A 20,066-nucleotide genomic window follows, 5' to 3' on the forward strand; every position below is an offset into this window, starting at 1 on the left:
TTTTACGTTTTGTTGCTGCATGGAAGAGATGTAAATATTAAATTTGATATATCCGATATGACTTTTGAATTGAAAGTTCTGTTTCTTATTCAGTGTTTAAAAGGTTTTATATGCTGTTATATTATTATATTTCATTTCTTGCAGTGATTCAATCGTTGGATCCAGAGAGCTGTCACCCAGATTGCACCAGGGAATACTGTGAGACCAACCCCTCTGAAATCTGCTCCGCCAGGTGACTTAAAAAAAAAAAAAAAAGAGGACGTTTTTTCCTTTAGAAAATTCCTGTGCTGCATTTTTCACAGAAATCTGAATTTCCTGCTCTGTAGGTTTGTCTCCCTGGAGAAGACAGCATGTCAGGGCTCCTGCCAACACACCTCCTGTTCAAGCTGTCTGCTGCTGAAACCCCCATCATGCCCTCAGACCTGCGCCCCCTCTGATTCCCCCTGTCTACTCCACTTTGGGAAATGTGTGCACAATCATCTGAAAGCACCTCATAATCCTGTATGCCACAACAACCTGCAGGTATGTGGAAGAAAAGCGCCGGAAAGCTACATTAACCGCCTGCATTTCTTCATTATGCGATACTGCCTTAAAGCACTTGACACATTCATCCATCACTGTCTTTCCTTTTCCCTCTACAGAGCCATCCTGAGGGGCATTTTCTGTGTTTAGTCCCAGCCTGTCCAACGAATCAAAGTAACTCCCCTCTGTAAAGAGAGGAAATCTCCACTAGTTCCTTTAGCAACATGGGAAAAGGCAGCTATCTATAAACTTTGTGTATAACTTGGGAATCCTTTATCAATCGCATCATCAATCATTTTCGACAGCCACCTCTCTTTCGAACCTCACCCACCTCAAAAACATAGCTCGTCTCCATCCATCACTCTCCTTCTCTGCTGCTGAAACTCTGATCCACGCGTTCATAACATCCGGAGTCGACTGTTGCAACAGCATTCCTTTACGGTTTATCATCCTAAGTACTCAATAAACTTAAGTACATCCACCCCTGTCCTCCAGAAACTCCAGTGGCTCCCTGTCCCACAACCAATACACTTCAAAGTCCCTCTGCTCGCTTACAAAGCCCTCCACGACCAGGCCCCCTCCTACCTCACGGACCTGCTGCACCACCACACGCCTTCATTATTCTGATGCAAACCTCCTGTTTTTACGAAGGACCAAGCACTGGACCTGGGGGTGACAGAGCCTTCTCCATTGTTGCCCCCCTCACCTCTGGAACTCTCTCCCCAAACACATCCATGGCCGCACCAACCTGACAACATTCAAATCATTAATCAAAACTCACGTCTTCAGAACTGTGTGAGTTTAACTTGTGATTATTACTGTGATTCTTTTAGTTTGTTGCTCTTTTTTTATATTTTTATATGTAAATTGTCTTTGAGTATCATGAGAAGCCCTATATCAAGAAAATGTATTATATTATTACATTTTGTATGCAATGTACACCTGAGTAAAACCTGTGAAATGTAATGTATTATTAAATCATGAGAAATAAAATGAGTGTGATACTGTCATTTCTTTTGATTTTCATCTTGTCACTACTGATGATTGCATTGACAGCTTACATCACTTAATACACATTTTTATCAGTGACCTCGTGGGTTTAAGCATTAAATTTTACATAGTTTAGTGTATGTTCTGTCTATCTTAAGTTTAAACCTGTTTTTACCTCCGTCCAATATACATTTTCCCCTCATGGACACAGAGTTAAGTTGAATAAGATTCAAGTACAGTACACAATATCCACCTGCTTTGAAAATTATAACACTCCATGTTTTTGTAGTCGCAAAATGAAATAGGGTTAGATACAGTTTTTAGCCATGCTAGAGGGGTGGCTCTAGTGATAATAATAGTTGTTCGTCACTTTGGTACAGACTGAGATACGTCAACAACTTGAATGAAGTTGAAGAATGAATGAAACTCAGTTCAGACGTTCATGAGGTAGGATGAATCATTAGACCTTCCCTGTAGAGCAGACATCAGGGCCAGGTGGTTTACGATTAAATACTTGCAGAACAAATGAAATTCCTATCAGCCTCAGCTGTACTGTACTCAGTGCTAATAAGGTAATGTTTTCCTTGACATTGTGAGCATTTTAGCACGATGATATAAGCATTTAGCTTAAAACATTGTGTGCTCAAGTTCAGTCTTCTACTAAGAACTACCTTTATGGTGAACGTTGAAGCATGAACGAGTGAAGAACAATGAAGTAAAAACTATGCAGCAAGATTTCAAAAACCGAAATGCAAACTGAACTCGAGGCAGAGAAATGCAGCGGAATAATCCTGGTGCAACATTAGAGTAGATTGAACCATCATATCAGTCCAGCACTGTGTCTCTTCCGTGTGAATTGTCTTTTCTGGCTCACAGGAGAAGTGAAGTTTCTCTCGAGTCCCCTCTTCCATCGCTTCCCCCCTGACAGTTGATGGTTATTGAATAACAGATAGTTTATGAGGCAGCAATAATGAAGCTTGCACAGAAAGGGAATAAAGTGTGGACCAACAATGGACAGTTTGTTCTGTGCCGTTTCTGAAGAGGAGAAGCCGTTTATCTGAAGGATTTCGCAAGAAGAAATTGTTTTTTATACCAAAACAAAGGCCTGCCTTTTCTTTCATCTTCTTTAAACTTGCCAATCAGTTGCATCACTAAAGTAGTTTGATATCTAAATAATATCTGGTGCTTAGTCCGAGAAAGAGGAGTGTGCAGCTATTTGTCCCGTGTATGTGCTGTCAGTATTGTACAAGTATTTATCCTTAAAGGAATTGCATCATTTTTAAAGGTACACCAGCTGTTTACAAATCTGGCTATAGAAGACCTACCAAAGCTAAGGTAGAGGTAAGCTAAGACTTCACAAACTTACCTATGTGAAATTTGTAAATTAAAAGGTTTTGTGGAAAGGCATAAAAAGGCATAAAAAAACCATCTAAATTCTCTTTCTTTTGCACATTTCTTCTGCTTCTTAATGTGGAAAGACATCAGCATATGAGGTAGCTATTAGAAGGACAGGATCTGTCACCAAAGCAGGCCGCCTCTGTTATCAATCCCATATAGCTGTCTCGCTCTTTTTTTACTGATAAAAACAACAGATAAGAAAGGACAGTGTGCGTGCCAGCGGTAATAAATGTGCCCCTGTGATAAAAAACATGTTAAAGTTTGAATACAACACAAAACAATAGAAAAGTGTAAGAGATTATTAGGAAGGAGTGACCTTCAAGTAGATGTTGATGTACGGGAAGCCCTGCAGAGATTTCTCTTAGACATGATTACTCCCAGCATATCTGATTGTCAGATATTCATCACTTAAACTCAACTTTGGGACAAACCAACCCCACTCGAATCCTTGAAACAACTTAAATCAAAAGTATCTTTTTATTAGTGTCAAAAATTTGGAACCTTTAAGCGAATATACAGTCTACATCCTTTATTATAAGGATATACAAGAATATCAAAAATTATTATGACTGAGATGGCCTTTCGGTGACCCATCATTATAATACTATGTATGTATTTATACTATATGAATTTATAACCTCATATATCTTTCCTTTATTAAACCAAACCATTAAAGTCAACACCTTCAAATTACACTGAATACATGAGTTAGAAAAGGTCCCTACCCATAACTTAATAATCCAAAATCATATTATTAAAAATGACTTAAGAATTTAAATTGGGACATTGTCATTAGCGTCGGATCAACAGTCACTGACACTAATGAATCAATGCGATCAGTTCATGTGCTCATCCTCAGAATTTAAGACCTATGCAAACAAAGACATCTTTGACCCTTTGGTTAGTAACTCTGTACATCAGAGGACTTGATCCACATAGATTTGATATTCTTTGTATTAAAATAACAGCATGTTTACCAAACCAAATAAACTACAAGTGAAACATTGCATAATATCTTCACAATGCCGAATGGTCTTATTACACATTTCCACACAAATGAATACACATTATGATCCCAATGGCTGGTATGTGAAAAGATATGTTATCTAGGAATAACAGTACTTATGGTTATTTGTACAAATAAAGAATGATTGTAGAAAGAAAACAGTATAAAAAGGTGCATAAAACGTTATCTTTGCTCAGGCCTCCAGTCAGTCTCTGATCAGGAAGGCACTGTGGATTATACACATCCAGGCCGTCTGTCCCGGTTGTCTTGTCACCTTAACAGTCTGTTCCAAAAGGATACGAAGGTGGTGGAGTTAAAGGCACCGATGAATATGAGCAGCAGAAGGTATAGACTCATCATGATGGCAAAATGGTGTCTGAGGAGCCAGGAGGTGCTTCGGGAACGTCTGGAGAAAAAAAAAAACACCAAGAAAAATGACATTTTGTTTATGTCTCAACCTTCTTCCTTCTCAAAACATCGTCATCTGTTAATTATGGACATTTCTTGACACTAAGAGAAAGGGACTAATTTGGAGATGTTGTTATTTATCAGTTATTAAGCATTAGTTTTACTGTTTCGACCCACTTGAGATCAAATTGGGCTGCGTGTGGCTCATGAACTAAAATGAGCGGACACCCCCTGCTGTAGAGTCTGTAGACACCCGGATCGGATATCGGCTCCGATATTGACTTATTAGCTGGATCAGATATCGGATGAATGAGGCCGATCCAGCATTACGAGCCAGCCATTTCTTTTTTATTAATATCATACACAGCAATACAGTAGCAGTGATCTAGTCACTTCAATTCTATGTTTGCTAATTCCTAACACAGGTTAGGGTTTTATATTACATTTTAAAATATCTGTTTGCAGTGCACTTTACATGTAAGTGTCATTTATTTCTTTTTGCTGCTAATGTACAATTTTGTTAATCGTTAATAAAAATGTATATCTGTGTTAATTTGTTACCTTTTTTAACTAGGCTAAATGTTTATGTCAAGCCAGATACTTAACTCACATGACAAGGTATACGGTTCATTCATTCAACAGTAGTATCTAATTGGCCGATACACTCAGCCGAAGACGATGAACTTTTCTCAATTTTCCCATACCATGGGGGTGTGTGTGTGTGTGTGTGTGTGTGTGTGTGTGTGTGTGTGTGTGTGTGTACCTTTTAAGTCACATGCTTCTCAACTCATAATGAAAGCAAGCTGTTACGTCTCCAGTGTTTACGCTTATGTGTATGAAAATGTGTTCTAGATATTTGTGTGTAACGTTGCTTATAAATACTTTATCATCATTTCATCCTTTACTCACAAAAGACTCTTACCTGGACAGGTGCCTCCTCTGAGAGTAAACAAGCAGGTACTTGACTCGCAAAAGCTGATTATTGGTGACTACAAAGTACTTCTGCGGTACGTCCCCTCCTTCGCTGTTCTTTGCTCTTGACCGCTGGCGGTCAATGATTTCAGAATCTAAAGTTGGGAAAAAGAGAGGCCCGTTTTGATATGAAGCGCTTTAAAAGTCAATGTTTTTCAAATTCAGTGTTTTATCCTGCGAGTCACACGGTTCACACACCTTTTTTTTTCACCTGGCACTTAACATCGGGGTGATCGATGACTTCACACAGGGCAACGCAGCTGAGCAGTGGGCCCAGGAGACTTTCTCTCCAGCCGCTGCTGTGGGGACTGTAGAGGACAGCCATGCTGAGGTCACTGGTGAGGTAGGTCCCCTCTCCAAACACTGAGTTCTGCAAACAACATGCAGAAAAGAAACCAAATTGACTGAATGACACAGCACAATATCTCAACAGCCCCATTAAGTCTTCTGTATTATATTGCACTATGACAGCTCTATAAATGGGACGATTTCAGTACTTTCCTCATGCATAAAAGAGACGATTTTGCCACAGGAAAGATGACGCCATGATGACTGCCCTAACCTTGTTGAGGTGACAATGTAGCCCGTTGTGAATGATGGAGTGAAAGTTTTCCAGGCGGCTCCCATGGAATGCATAGAAGACGTCTCTTCCTTCCCTCATCTTCTCAAACCTGGCGTTCATCTGATCACCGTACTCCAGCTCAAACAGGAAGTCAGGCACAGGCGCAGAAATCCCTTCATTTTCCGTCAGGTCACAAAGTTTGACATACTGGAAGGGATTGACAAAAAAAAAGTCAACAAAAAACAAAAGCAGGTAGTGAAAGACATATTTGTATGCATGCTCATAGTGACGTACCTCATCTTTCTGTAACGTCTTCACAGCGAAGCTCTTTGAAGAAAGAATCCAGTGCGTGAGAGCCAGATGATGATCTCCCTCCCTGGGTCGCAGTCTCACCAACTCTCTCACACCAGGCAAAGAGTTCACATCTGCCAACTGGAGAAGACGACAAACTTGTTTTGGTCATATTGTCACAACAGAAATAGTCACACCTGGGAAGCTGTATTTCTTTGATCCATGTGTCTCTGAAACCGAGTTGTCATCTCTGCATTAATGTCAACACACATGTCTGTTTTCAATTTGTCCTTTTAAGTGATTCTATATCATGACCATGGCCACAGAAAGAAAGATCTGTAATACAGCATGTGTACACCGCCAAGAAAAATGTTCTGTAATTTACATCAAATGTGCGTCAAACTCGTAAGTGTCTGTACCTGTTTTTATTGCAAATAAACACTATTTTATTTGGCATACTTTCAATCTTCTCATTATATGCATTGTTTATAGCTACCAAACATTTGTAATTTAAATGTAATTCAGTTTTGAATCTGCATCAACTTGCAGTCTTGTTCTTCCCCTTTTTTAACTGACAGACTGCTGCCTCTAAAAGCACATTACTGCCACCAAGTGTACGTTTATCATGCCACAACCATGCTTATGGTGTCACACTTTAGTAGCTGTATATACTGTATACAGTGTATATAGATATTTTTTTAATGGGGATACCTCTAAGACAAGTTTACGCTATGAGACCTGCAACAGTCACTGGATTGAGAACAGCCACTGAACGTGAATGCACGCGAATACCAAGAGAATTGTTTTGTGATGTGTTCGATTCCATTGCTGCGCATATATATATATATATATATATATATATATATATATATATATATATATATATATATATATATATATATATGTATACACATCTTACCAGCTCCTCAAAGTCCTTATTGTCACCACTTATGTATCTAGGGGGGAAGGGTCTGAGCAAAGAGTCCCTCTTGTAGTTCTGTGCAGCGGCTACAAAAAGACTGCAGCGGAGATCTGCTGCTACTGGGTCTCTGTGCAGACAGGAGCAAACCAGCTCTCTGACCGCGTCAGGTGGGAGCGGTGGCTGCATTCCCAGCACTGCAGACAGAGGTGATAAGATACAACAAAAGTGAGCACAGCCAAGAGTAAGTTATCAGTTTACAGCACAGCAAATACGTCATGACAACATATGTGAGCGCGAACAGAAATGGACTACATCACTAAACATTATACAAATGACTACTGATTCCTTTTCTGTAGACTAACCACATTTAATCAACTTATAGTTTCTGCTTTAACTTCATCGTAGTTCAAAACGTATGCAGGAGGAGCATTTGGCATCACACCTAGCTTGCTGTGTACTCATGAACCTGTCCTGTTTTTAGGGCAAACATACATTTCTGATCTTCTGCTTTGCTATCCATCCAGACCTCTCAGATCCTCTGGGTCAGTCTGCTCTGTGTCCCCAGAGTCAGGACTAAACGTGGAGAGGCAGCGTTATATTATTTTATATATAAAATGAATAAATGCTTTTCATTATTTCACCTTCATTTATTTATTTATGTAATTGTGTCCACATGTTAATGAGGTAGGAGGTCCCATTTATTCATGCATTTATTTATGTTTATATTTATTTATTAATGTATATATGCATTTATTTATTTATTTATTGAGACTTCATGTCTGAAGTCATGTTTAGTTCTCCATATGATGAAGTAATGGTAACCACTAAGTTATGTTACTTTTATAGTGACATAACGTCTACAATAATTTAATATATACTTAGTATATACTTAATATGAATTTGTATGAATTTAATATATATCTGGTATACTTAATATGAATTTACATGAATTTAATATACACTTAGTATATACTTAATATGAATGTACAGGAATTTAATATTAACTTAGTATATACTTTATATCAAGTTTATATGAACTTACATAAATTTAATATATACTTAGTATCAATTTACGTAAATGTAATATATACTTAGTATAAATTTACATACATTTAATATATACTTAGTATCAATTTACATACATTTAATATATACTTAGTATCAATTTACATAAATGTAATATATACTTAGCTTAGTCATGTTTAGTCCTCCGTATGATGAAGTTGTGGTAAACACTAATGTGTTACTTTTATGGGGACATAACGTCTACGTTACTGTAATAGTTATGGTCAACATCATAACAAAAAGTGTTTGTTTTTTTCTGAGCTGATAATCTTGATGTAAATAACCAAAGTATCTGTTTTAGGGTAGTTGGTGATGTTGTCCCTTTAGCGTCTCTAACATTACAGGAAGCTACATTAGCTAACATTAGCTGAGCTACAAACTGATGACAAACACAACAATGTCGGACTACTGCGTGATCCTGAACACACCAGAAATACACCCTTTAGTCCACAGACCTAATTCACATGACAGACACTAGTTTTATATCATTATTTGTTTTTATATCATTATTTCTCGTTACCTTCAGTCTTCCTCAACTCATAGCACTGCAGGAGGAGCTAACGTTAGCTCTACGGGCTGCTGCGTTTAGGTGCCGTGTAAAATAACGGAACTATGAGCTCTTCATGGCACACACAAACAACACAAACGTGACAGATATATTAGCGATTGGAAAGGTGCATGGGGCCGTGACAGTAAATTAATAGAAAAATGAAAAGCACTCAATTACTTTTGGTTAAAAAAAAATAACAATACTTGCGTGGTGTGCCTTTTTTTTAATATCCGTTCTATTATGTACGAGAAGCCGCCGATAACTGGAAATTTAGGAGGACTCCTGAAAGCAGCATTGCTCAGGGCCATAGAGAGACTTTGGTACGTGGACGTCAAAGGCAAAAAAACACCCACTACAAAAGAATGTGGAAAAAAAGGCCAAAACATATAAACATACCTTTGTTTACCTTGCACAATCTACAGTATATCGTTAGAACACAGGTGTTGTAGCCATGGGTATTTACAAGGAGACAGAGAAGACACAAAGACACTTTCCAACCTGATTTGTCCAAAAATTGTCTTAAATTGTATTGAAGAATGAGATGATCTATATACAGAATCCATGCTTTCATTTCATTTCTTTTCACAGGTCTTACCATGACCCTGTATGGATCTGGATGTGCCCTCAAAAAAGTCAGGCAACATCAGCTCATTCAGAATTCTTCTGTCAAAGTCCTAACAAAGACAGAGAAAATGTAGTTTTCTGCACTGGTTTGAAACTAGTGATTTCAGAGCATAAACTGATATATTATGAACGCAAGGCCATTAGTTTTTATAACTTGGCAACCTGGCAAAGTTGTTCTCAATAATGGATCTTTTCAAAAAGTTGGGCCGTTGTGTAAAATATAAATCAAACAGACAGCGGATTTGCAAAGCATTGAAACCCCATGTGCATTTGAAAATAGCACAAAATTATACGCTCATTTAGAATTTGATGACAGCAACATGTTTTAAAAAAAGGATAATGATTATCACCTACTAACACTGTTGCATCACCTCTTCTTTAAACAACACTCTGTGTTTGGGAACTGAGGAGACCGGTGCTGTCATTTTGAAAGTGAAGTGTGTTCCCATTCTTGCTTGATGAAGGATTTCAGCTGCTCAACAGCTCAACTACTCATACATACCTGGACACTTAACCTTTTTTTTTGTGCAATAACTTAGTCCACCACTTAAGTGCAATAATTTAATCTCACTGCTCATTTCTGTCATATACAGTCGTACATATTTTGTCTACACTCAACTTATCTGATTTCATTTTCCAGGAATTTTATTTTACCTGTATTCTTAGATCTACTTCATATATATTTAACTGAGAGTTTATTGTTTACTGTATTGTTTTTTTTATATTTTCTGTAGTTATTTATCTAAGAGTTTATTGGGTATCTCATACTGTTTTTTATTTTTTATACCTCCCTTGTGTTTTTGAAAGTTGCTGGAAACTCAATTTCCTTGTGGGAGTCATCCCAAAGGGATCAATAAAGAGGAGACTAAGTCTAAATCTAGGTCTAAGTTCTAAGTTTCTTAACGCACCAAACATTTTCAGTGGGTAATAAGTCGGGACTGCAGGCGGGTCAGTTTAGCACCTGGACTCTTTTACTACAGGGCCATGCTGCTGTAATACGTGCAGAGTGTGGTTTAACATGGTCTTGCTGCAGGGGTGCAGATCTGATTGGGGGACACACAAAAGTTTTCTTTTTGCTTTTTGCCTGTATGCAACTTCTACCATACCACGATACATTACAGCTTTGCAGCGGCTCGCCATATCATTCAAAGAGTGCTACGCAGGAAATCATTTACTGTGCTTACCTTTCTTGATTATTTGTCCTAAACAGCCAACAGAGTGTATCACTGCTTACTTAACAGTTCATAATAATAATATCCATCATTTTAAGGGTCTCGGGCATATAATGTCTACTCCCCCCCAGTTCTTCTCACCATCTTCCTTGGTCCCCAGTGTATGGGACTACTTTATGTAGGATTAATTGATATGGATGAATATCAAAATATGAAGCCCTTTTTTTAAAGCCTGCTGATCATCAGTGTCTGTGTAAGAAACTACCTGTTCGTGTTGTAGTGGAGGAGAGCAGAGATGGAAGGTGAAGTCAGAGATATATTTCAATCATTTCCCTGCTAGATGTGAATCTAAAATGTGAAGAACGTGAAGTCTGAAAATGCATCGGTTCAATTTTGAATAATTTAGGGTATTTTTATTGGGGTGGACAAGCCATGTTTTTCCCGTCCCCCTGGGATCTGCACCCATGTCCTGCTGAAAAAAGCAAGGCCTTGCCTGAAGAAGACGTTGAAGAGCCCAGAGAAGGCAGACACGTTTCTGGATCTAGTTTATATAGAGTTTTCTCTTTGCATGTTAAAGATTCAGCCTTTAGCCTTTAGCCTTTATTCAGTCATTTGTGGATGCAGCAATGATCTGTGTTCACAGACAATGGTTTTTGGTGTACACAGAATCGTGTCTGTTTTTAATGCACTGCCGTCTGATGGCCCGAAGATCACGGCAATCCAATATTGGTTTTAAATATGAGATTTTGCAAGTGTTAACATTCTGTTTTTATTATATTTACATTTTACACCGCCTCCCAACTGTTTTGGAAACAAGGTTGTAAGTTTTCACACCTTGTATTACTGTGATATAATGTTCCCCCAGAGTAGCAATGTCACACATATTTTTATTTTTTGCTGTGATATTTCTAAAGTAGTAGGTTACATTTAATATTGTGCTGACAAGCAGCCAATCAGATCAGATTGTGTAATGCCTCCTCTGGTTTTTCAGCACTGTGGAGAGCATCAGGGGGGGCGGGGCTTGATGAAATATTCCTGTTTTCTGATTGGTCGGTTTCAGCCAGCAACAAATCCTCTTCTCTTCTGTCAGGGGCCCTGTTCCTGCCCGAGAGGGGGGAGTATGTGCGTAAAGAAAAGACCTTACGTCACGTGACCGCCTCTTACTCCCAAACCCATCATTTGAGGAATAACCTAACATATTTCTGTTCAAGCAGTGGCGGATCCGTTTACTCCGATGTGTTTCAATGCAGATTCATCTGTAGGATGCTATTGAAACGAACCGAGTGGTTCTAGCGACATTCTCGGACTAAACAGGAGGTAAGGCGTTTTAATCTCTGCATTTCCATTCATTACTGGAGGAGGGAAATTAATGTATTAAAATAAATTCTAGCATCAGTAAGGCCTGTAAAATCCCGATCTCGGGTGGTTTATTTTAAGGAGCTTGGGCTTGACCCGCTCCTGCGTCCGGATGAAGAGGAAGCACCGATACACCGTGTCGCACAGGCTGAAGGACGCTTCTCCATCGCCTTAGATCACGATGCACTGTACCTTATTGCAGCACCACTGCCTGCCGGTGATACACATACACATAGAAGGCAGTTGTAGAATCAAAATGCATCTAAACGTCAACCAGGACCAGTCTGTTTTCCCCGGCATATATACCGCTTCACTGTGTGGCTGAAAGATGCCCTTCAGATACTCCACATCCACCATCATATGTATTGAAATGTGGCTTTCAAACACAGTCAAATAACGAGGTTGATTAAATTATATTGGCAGGTTATATAGCTAAATAGACACTCTATCACATATAGTTCAATCTGGTTACTATGCAGGCCCGTAACACGCCTATTTTGCGCCCATGGGTTATGAATACATTTTAGAAATCGCGACAAGGCCACGCTGTTTCCCACCGCGCGCGGAATACACAGCTGTAATGTGTGGCCGAGAGATCAGGTCTGTCTCTGTCGATCTTAATGAATGATGCAACGATAGGTGTGGATGCACTGGAAGGGCTGGGCACCACCTAATGAAATCATACTACAGTATTGTATTCCAATGAAGTGTGTGTGTGTGTGTGTGTGTGTGTGTGTGTGTGTGTGTGTGTGTTGCACCCACAGGGAGGCCTATATGGAGGATTGTGGCCCTGTTGTCTACAAGGAGAGCAGTGTGATGAGTGATGTTGCACTTAAAACAACAACTCTGTTCTTTCTCTGCAGTTTGGTTTCCAAGGCAGCTGAGATTGAAGTTTGTGTCCGTTTGCAAGTGGAGGAAAATACTGAACAGTCATCATGGCAGGTGAGCTTCTCCTTTCTATTTAACTACATAGTGTGCATGCGATTTTAGAGTCTATGCACAAAACTCAACCCATTTATAAAGGCTAAATTGTAATCCTTCATGCAGCTGTCTTGATTTCTTTATATGTATTTGGTGTGTGTGTGGGCACGGCAGCTGCATTGAACTGTGTCTTTGTGTCCTAGAAAACAACTTTCCTCCCCTGCCTCGATTCATTCCCCTCAAGCCGTGTTTCTACCAAGACTTCAATGAGATCCCAGACCACCACCGCACCATGTGCAAGAGGATCTACTACCTATGGATCTGTGAGTGTACCTGCAGTAAATGTCTGTGTATTGACTAGTTGGCGTGCAGTACTTGGACAGCATTTAAAGAATTTTTTTTACTACAACTGAAGTTTCAGCATGTATGTTGCCTGCATCATGGTCTAAGCTGTGAACCTATACACTTTTGTGTTTTCATGCCTTGTCACTTTGTTTTTACCCAAAACATCATGAGAGCCGAACATCAGAGACACACACTCAAAAGCTGTGAGACCGGTCTCACTGTGTGTCACAGTTTAATGTGTTCTCTTGTACATTTGTATGCATAGATTGAAATATTGTGTCTAAGTTTGTTTGCTTTTTATGTTTTAAATTATTTCGATGTCATCGTTTCAGGCATTTTTTTTGGCACAATGCCACATTTCTCCGACTCCAGCTTCTTAAAAGAGATTTAATGCTTTTCTTTGTGGCAAATCATTGAGGATCGGATATCTCTGAGATAGAGAAAATATTTTCAAAGACATCTATGCCAAACAAATTACCTGTTAATCAAGAAAATAATTGGCAGATTAACCAGTTAAGAACACAATTGTTAGTTGAAGCTCTTAGTGATAACAGTGCAGTAATGTGTCAAATTGTAATATTTACGTGAGCATCATATCTTTTTCATTACCACGTAGGTTCTGCCATTTGAAAACAAGAATGTAAGTCTGGTGAAAATGTCGATTAGTGAACAAAAATGTTTGTTACTTGTAGAGTAGAACCTGTGTTCTGTGTTTGCTTTAATATAGAATTGAAAGTATGGTTTTGAGTAGTTGCTGAGATTTGTGATTAAAGTTTTCTGAATTATGAGTACAGCAGCCTGTGGGATATTCCCTATAGAGGCTTTTGTCTTCAGTGTGCCATGTTTTGGTCATCCTCGCTCCTTGCTCCTGTGGTGTCGACAGTAAATAGTGCCACACTGGCTGTTAATCTGATTGGCTGTCTGGCGTGGACGTGCGGAGGTGGTGGAGTGACCAACTTCGGCATGGCCATCCTGTGGCTCATCCTCTTCACCCCCTGCTCCTACGTGTGCTGGTTCAGGCCCATCTACAAGGCCTTCAAGTGAGTTGGTCCTAATCTGAACTGACCCAACACCTTGTACTTGTTGCTCTGCTGAATCACATCATTCCTGACATTCATTATTCTCTCTTTGCAGGACGGACAGCTCTTTCAACTTCATGGCTTTCTTCTTCGTCTTCATGGCCCAGGTGGTGATCAGTATTATCCAAGCTGTCGGCATTCCAGGCTGGGGAGTGTGGTGAGAGCTTTCACAAACACAGATATCTAATTTGTTTGATATGAAACATAAATACAGATGTGTGACGAATTAAAGGAAAAAACACATTATTCTCATGAAATATATTCATCTATTTAGATTAATGTGGTGAACCACCATTCAGCGATGTCATGTTTCCTGTATGCAAGCATTTGTATTTGTTATGTTTCTCCACATATATATTTATTTTCCCTAAAATTGGTCTGTACCCCAAATGAAGAGTTTGAGATGTCACCAACTCTTTTGTTGTCCCCATCAGCGGCTGGCTGGCTACCATCACCTTCTTCAGCACCAACATTGGCTCAGCTGTGGTCATGCTGATTCCCACCATCATGTTTACTGCGGTGGCGGTACTGTCCTTCATCGCCCTCACAAAGGTGACCTAGACATTTCTACTTCTTTCAGTAAAAAAAAAAAAAAAATGTTTTAGCACTTTCTCCAGAAGCAGAATTTAGCATTTTGTGGGCTTTCATTTGGCATAAAGGCTCTTTATGGTCAAACTGAAATTTAAATTCTCCCTTTTTGTTCAAGGGAAAATAAACTATAAATGTATTGTTTCTATTATTATACAATTGTATCATTATTTATTCATTATTTTCCATTTTTCTAAAGAGAATAAGACTGTAATTTTTATTATTATTGTTTTTTTTTTTACATTTGTGGAGACCGTCACAGATTTAAAGCTCTAAGAAATGGATGTTAGGTCTGATGTTGCTAGGAGACAAACTGTGGTGTTTGTAGCCTATACCTTGATTTAAAAGACATGATACAAGACATTTTTCCAGACTGTTTCCAGTCTACACAGTGTTAATTATGGACCCATCAAACTTACTAGCTTCGACTTAGAAAGTGAAAGCTAATTGCTACACTGTGCAAAGCTAGCCTTAGCTGTATATCTCTCTTTAATGGGCCCAACTGTGGCGATGGCAAGTCACAAAACTGTCAAAACGTACAGCCATGAGTAGTCATGTACGTTGTACGTTAACCAGTGATTCGTATCCAAGTCGACTGTCAAACTCTGATACATTTGACTCGGCTCTTGGTCTGGAAACCAAACCAATATAGACCACTCACACTGTTCAGTGACAGATGACATGAACACTCCCAAGTTATTAACATGGGAATCTTTCCCAGCCTATATGATATGAATGTATCTGTATGTTCCCAGTGTCCCTTGGAGACCTTTTAAAGTAGGCACCTAAAACATGCAGGGCAGCAGCCGTACAGGAGCAGGATTGGAGATGCCTGTTTTAAAGGGTTTTATGTTCTCAGCAATGTTTTTCCATAGGTCAAATGTTCAATGCTGTTTACCCTGGGTCAGTTTTGTTGAAATCACTTATAGCCTACTGTTGAACTCCTTGAAACCTACAGTTTACTTGACTTTACCCTGCATTTGAAACTTCTGTCTCCCGTCGTCCTTTTGCGTTATGAACTGCAAAGATAACCCATACCAATCTCTCACGATGACGATGACCCTGGGAACAAAGCATTTTGCTCTGAAGTATAGTCAGTATAGAGGACTCAAATCACAGATGCGACCAAGCAAAAGCTGACCGCGTCTGTCTCCCCGCTGGTGGCTGCCTACACTGTTATATTGCACCAAGTTACAAATTACAGACCTGACAATCATCAGTGGCACAAACAATTCATGCCACCTGGAGAACTGCAGGAAGCACTATCCCTTCTTTACTTTTTAGCAAAAAATGTTTTAATTTCAGTTTGAATTTAATACTGTAGACTTTTCCCCCCTGAAAGACATTTATGATAGTAAAATGCCTTTTACATTACAACTTCTTTTGCAGGTTCATAACTTATACCGTGGCAGCGGTGGCAGCATGGGTAAGGCCCAAGAGGAGTGGGTCTCCGGGGCCTGGAAGAACCCCCACGTCCAGGAGGCAGCTCAACAAGCGGCCATGGGAGCTGCGCAGGGAGCCATGCAGCAGAACCAGTACTCAGCAGCTCCCACCTACAACTACGACGATCCGATGTAGGGCAGAGGAGGGGGCTATGCTGCCGAGGGGGAGACATAAAAAGGGATCAATTAAGAACACACTTCAGAATTAGGTGCCCTTCATTATAACACTGTAGAGCTGAACAACAACCAGAACAATTTAGAGAGAGAAAAAGTCATGTTTTTGGTGTTCGTTTGTTGAATTCTGACACACGTGGGAGCGAATAATTTAAGTCACTTCACATGTAAATTAACAGACAGTTATCACAACAAAAAAAGCTGTTTCTTTTTTAAAGAAAATCCCGTACGCTGCCTAATCTTAGCTGGTCAGTGTGTGTATTGCTTTCCAACAGAGACATAATATCTGAGCTTCATCAGTTTATTTGTCTGTTATCAGCACTGAGTGACGTCTGCCTCCGCCTGTGTTACACTTTTAAGACATCTTTAAATTATCTTTAATGTTTTTCTTTAATGTACTGTAGTAGCTACAGTATATTGTTAAGCGTTTTTACTTTCACTAGCCTTGAAGGTCACCAAATGCTTAAAACACTTGCCCTTCAGTTGTTACCGAAGTTTCTTGATATTAGGCGACGTCTCATTAAAGGGATGGTTCGACAGTTTGGGACATATGCTTAATTGCTTTCTTACTTAGAGTTAGAGGAGAAGATCGATACCGATCTCATGTCCGTACAGTAAATATGAAGCTACCATCAGCAGCTAATTAGCTTAGCTTAGCATAAAGACTGGAAAAATGAGTAAAACAGCTAGCCTGGCTCTGCCCAGTGGTCTGATCAGCACATTATATCTTATATCTATCTTGGTAGCTTCATATTTACTGTACGGACATGAGAGTGGTACCCGTCTTCTCATCCAGCTCTCAGTGAGAAAGCAAATAATGTCAAACGATTCCTTTAAGTGCAGTGTGTTATTAAACCTTAGTTGTTAATTTTTTAATTCAGGAACATATTATCCCTTTGATACTGGCCAATCTTTTTCTTAATTTAACCTTTATGTAAACTTTGTTAGCCTATTCTTTTGTTGAAGAAGAAAAAGTTGAACTTGGCCTAAATGACAAAATAATCGGAATTTTAAAAAATCTAAAAAACTAAAATTAATTTAAAAAGAATTCTCCAAAGTTATTAAAATCAGAAGAAATCAGCTGGAGGCGATCTCTGACACGAAACCGATGCTATCAAGCAGGGTAGATTTTTTTCCCCAACTCAAAAATATGCTTTCATGTTTTGGTGACCTGATTGTGTTTCTCTTGTAACTGATGAGAAGGTGCTCTGTGTCAGTTAACCATTCAGTTTAATTCAAGGTTTTGTTTTTACATTCTCAGGAAATGCGTGAGACCTGGTTTTAAATTCCTACTGTAAAGCTCTTAACGTGTCGGCTTTGTCCCCTTTAAATCACCGTTATTCAACCATTTGGGATGTTTGCTTCCTTCATTACACACTGGTTATGTGTTTAGCGGGTTAATTTCAGTGAAATGAAATATAATTACATGTTAAAGTGAAGCACATGCAGTATTTAGGATTGCAGTTTATTGGATAAAACATTCCAAATCAATGCTGTACAGGTTAAAAGTGAACAAAAACCAAAACAGTAAATATTAATAATCATAGTTGTAGGTGCTCAATGCATTGTATGAAGTGATGGACGTTCTCACCCGTTTGGCAAATTCTCCCACTTATCCCTACATGTAAACGCTTAAATGACTACTTGTTTCTGAAGCTCTGGATTTCAGGCCTTAGTGTGTCATTTTGTGGCTGTTGGTGTTATTCTATGAGTAGGTGTAATATGATATTTATATAAAAGAAAATATAAGATTCAAGCCAATTATTTCTTCACGAAGTCAAATTGAAAGGGAGAATATTTGTATGTTGCCGTTTGGTCAGAGACAGTGTCATGTTGATTTTAGTGTCACTCACGTCTTTGAAAACGTCTTCAAGATTCAGTAGATGGTTATTACAGTAATACAGTATTAGACTTGAAACAGCTGTGAAGATTTGTGTCTGAATGCTCGTTATTACAACACTTGTGAGTTGTCTTGTGTGAGTGTGATGATGTGGTATTCAATAGGCTGTTTGTTGTTTTACTTTTGTTGTTGTTTTTTGTACCAGCCTATTATTATTTTGTGTATTTTGGATGATGTGTGGATGAGTTTGAAGTATGTGTTCGTTGTGTCTTTCCATGGCTGTGGGTAACAGACTTTGAGTTTTTTTCATTATAATTAAAAGAAAATAGATAATGTTTTACACTTGACATTGATGCAAACTAAATCCACAGTGGGTCACAGTGGAGAAATACTGACATAAATGTAGTAAACAGCAAACTTATTAGGATCAAGTGGGGTCCTGTAGTGGTGGTATCAAACACAGACACTACAGACATAACATTGCTCTGAACTGAAAAATGGGTCTGTTGTCAAGTTGAAGAACACTGCTAATATAATTTTACGAATGCATAACATTTTCACCAGCAGATGCACATGCAGTAGTTATGAACTATAACCCTGTAAACTGTACCATCCCCACGCTCATCTGTTAGCAAATGCACAAAGTTTAGCTGATCCGTTCTATAAATGAAGTGTGAAGTCTGTAAAAAGATGAACAAATAAGCCACTTTTCTCTGCGGTGAATTTTGGATCAGTCCTAACTTGTTTGCAAATGTACATACAGCACAGTTATTGTGATTATGGAAACCACAGCTGTGTGGTTATTGTGCAGCAGGAACTGCAGTGCACTGGATACATTTCATGCTGCTGTATCAAAGCTTCTGAAAGCCATTTCCCATAAACTCCCCCATGTTCCCACATGTGCTGTATGTTGTTTGATATGTATTATCATGTACTATATCATAACTAGATATAAAAATAGAATTACTTCGGGTGAGGTGAATATTTGCCATTGATAAACACATTCAATAGAAACATGCTCTTATTAGGTGAATGAAACGTTTGAGGAGGCTGTGTCTCCACAAGTGAAGTAAATGAAGAATACATTTTTGTGTATTACTTTTGTATTATTTGATCTTACCCTAATAGATATTAAACAGTTATTGTTGCATCCTGCTTCATTATTTGACAAGTTTGCACACGGGTCCGTTGCTGTAGACGTAGAAGCACCATTGGTCTCTTCATTTAGGTTATTTTTACATTTTACGAATGAAAAAGACTAAAAGAGAACTGCAAACACAGTCACAAAGCTTAAAACAATACAAGACTTTTCTTAGCTTGTAAAATAACAGACAGCCAACCTATAACAGCCTATCTAAAGTTTTTCTAAGCTTCATCTGCCCTCCAAATGTGAATTATGTATGGTTCCCTTTATTGAAACATTATAAATCTAATTTAGTGAGCTACTCTGAACAGAGAGGATCCTACTCTTGGTGAACATTACGTTGTTAGTGTGGAATCACAACAACTCCTAATTAATTATTTTGCTTTCGAGGACAAAAGTAAATCCAATTCAAAAAGCATTTCCCCTCAAAATAAACATGTTGCATTCTGTAGTTAAACTCAGGCAGGAGGTATAATGTCTCAAGGTTACTTAGTTTCACACGTGCAGGATGTAATCTTTGTACATTGTTGTAGCATTAATTCTAATAAGGATGTGAATACCTCAACCACCTGGAAGGAGACGTCACCTGTTATAATAAAAAATTATTTGAATATGGCAACTGCTTTGTGATAAAATTGTTAGTTTTTTGTCTAGGGGTTGCGGAGTTGTATGTTGATCTAATTGCTGACTATTTT

At 38.7% G+C, this 20,066-nt stretch overlaps 2 protein-coding genes across 2 annotated transcripts; one reads left to right on the forward strand and one right to left on the reverse strand.

Annotated features, from left to right (window-relative positions):
• Window positions 1-3,403: 3,403 nt before the first annotated feature.
• parp16 (poly (ADP-ribose) polymerase family, member 16) lies at window positions 3,404-8,710 on the reverse strand. Its single transcript, XM_083916055.1, has 7 exons — window positions 8,657-8,710; window positions 7,069-7,265; window positions 6,153-6,290; window positions 5,859-6,065; window positions 5,495-5,666; window positions 5,247-5,391; window positions 3,404-4,322 (listed from the first exon to the last, which is right to left on the reverse strand). The coding sequence occupies exons 2-7, from the start codon at window positions 7,255-7,257 to the stop codon at window positions 4,187-4,189; spliced, it is 987 nt and encodes a 328-aa protein (XP_083772181.1). The 5' UTR covers window positions 7,258-7,265; window positions 8,657-8,710; the 3' UTR covers window positions 3,404-4,186.
• A 3,003-nt stretch (window positions 8,711-11,713) lies between these two features.
• On the forward strand, window positions 11,714-16,349 carry scamp5a (secretory carrier membrane protein 5a; the record flags this gene model as incomplete). The annotated part of the gene is made up of 7 exons (XM_083916786.1): window positions 11,714-11,799; window positions 12,702-12,780; window positions 12,963-13,082; window positions 13,988-14,144; window positions 14,239-14,340; window positions 14,618-14,735; window positions 16,161-16,349. Exons 2-7 carry the CDS (start codon window positions 12,774-12,776, stop codon window positions 16,347-16,349), a joined length of 693 nt encoding a protein of 230 aa, XP_083772912.1. The 5' UTR covers window positions 11,714-11,799; window positions 12,702-12,773.
• Between the last annotated feature and the right edge of the window lie 3,717 nt (window positions 16,350-20,066).

Source organism: Echiichthys vipera (assembly GCF_963691815.1).
Source record: "Echiichthys vipera genome assembly, chromosome: 7".
In the NCBI taxonomy this organism is placed as follows: Eukaryota; Metazoa; Chordata; class Actinopteri; order Perciformes; family Trachinidae; genus Echiichthys; species Echiichthys vipera.

What these genes read in the sequence shown, in the direction of transcription:
- parp16 (XM_083916055.1), bottom strand. Translation starts at nt 7,257, where the DNA reads ATGCAGCCACCGCTCCCACCTGACGCGGTCAGAGAGCTGGTTTGCTCC. An exon ending in ATAAGGACTTTGAGGAGCTG is followed by an intron (nt 6,291 to 7,068) that starts GTAAGATGTGTA and finishes CGTCTTCTCCAG; the next exon opens with TTGGCAGATGTGAACTCTTT. An exon ending in GTGCCAGGTGAAAAAAAAAG is followed by an intron (nt 5,392 to 5,494) that starts GTGTGTGAACCG and finishes TCCCAACTTTAG; the next exon opens with ATTCTGAAATCATTGACCGC.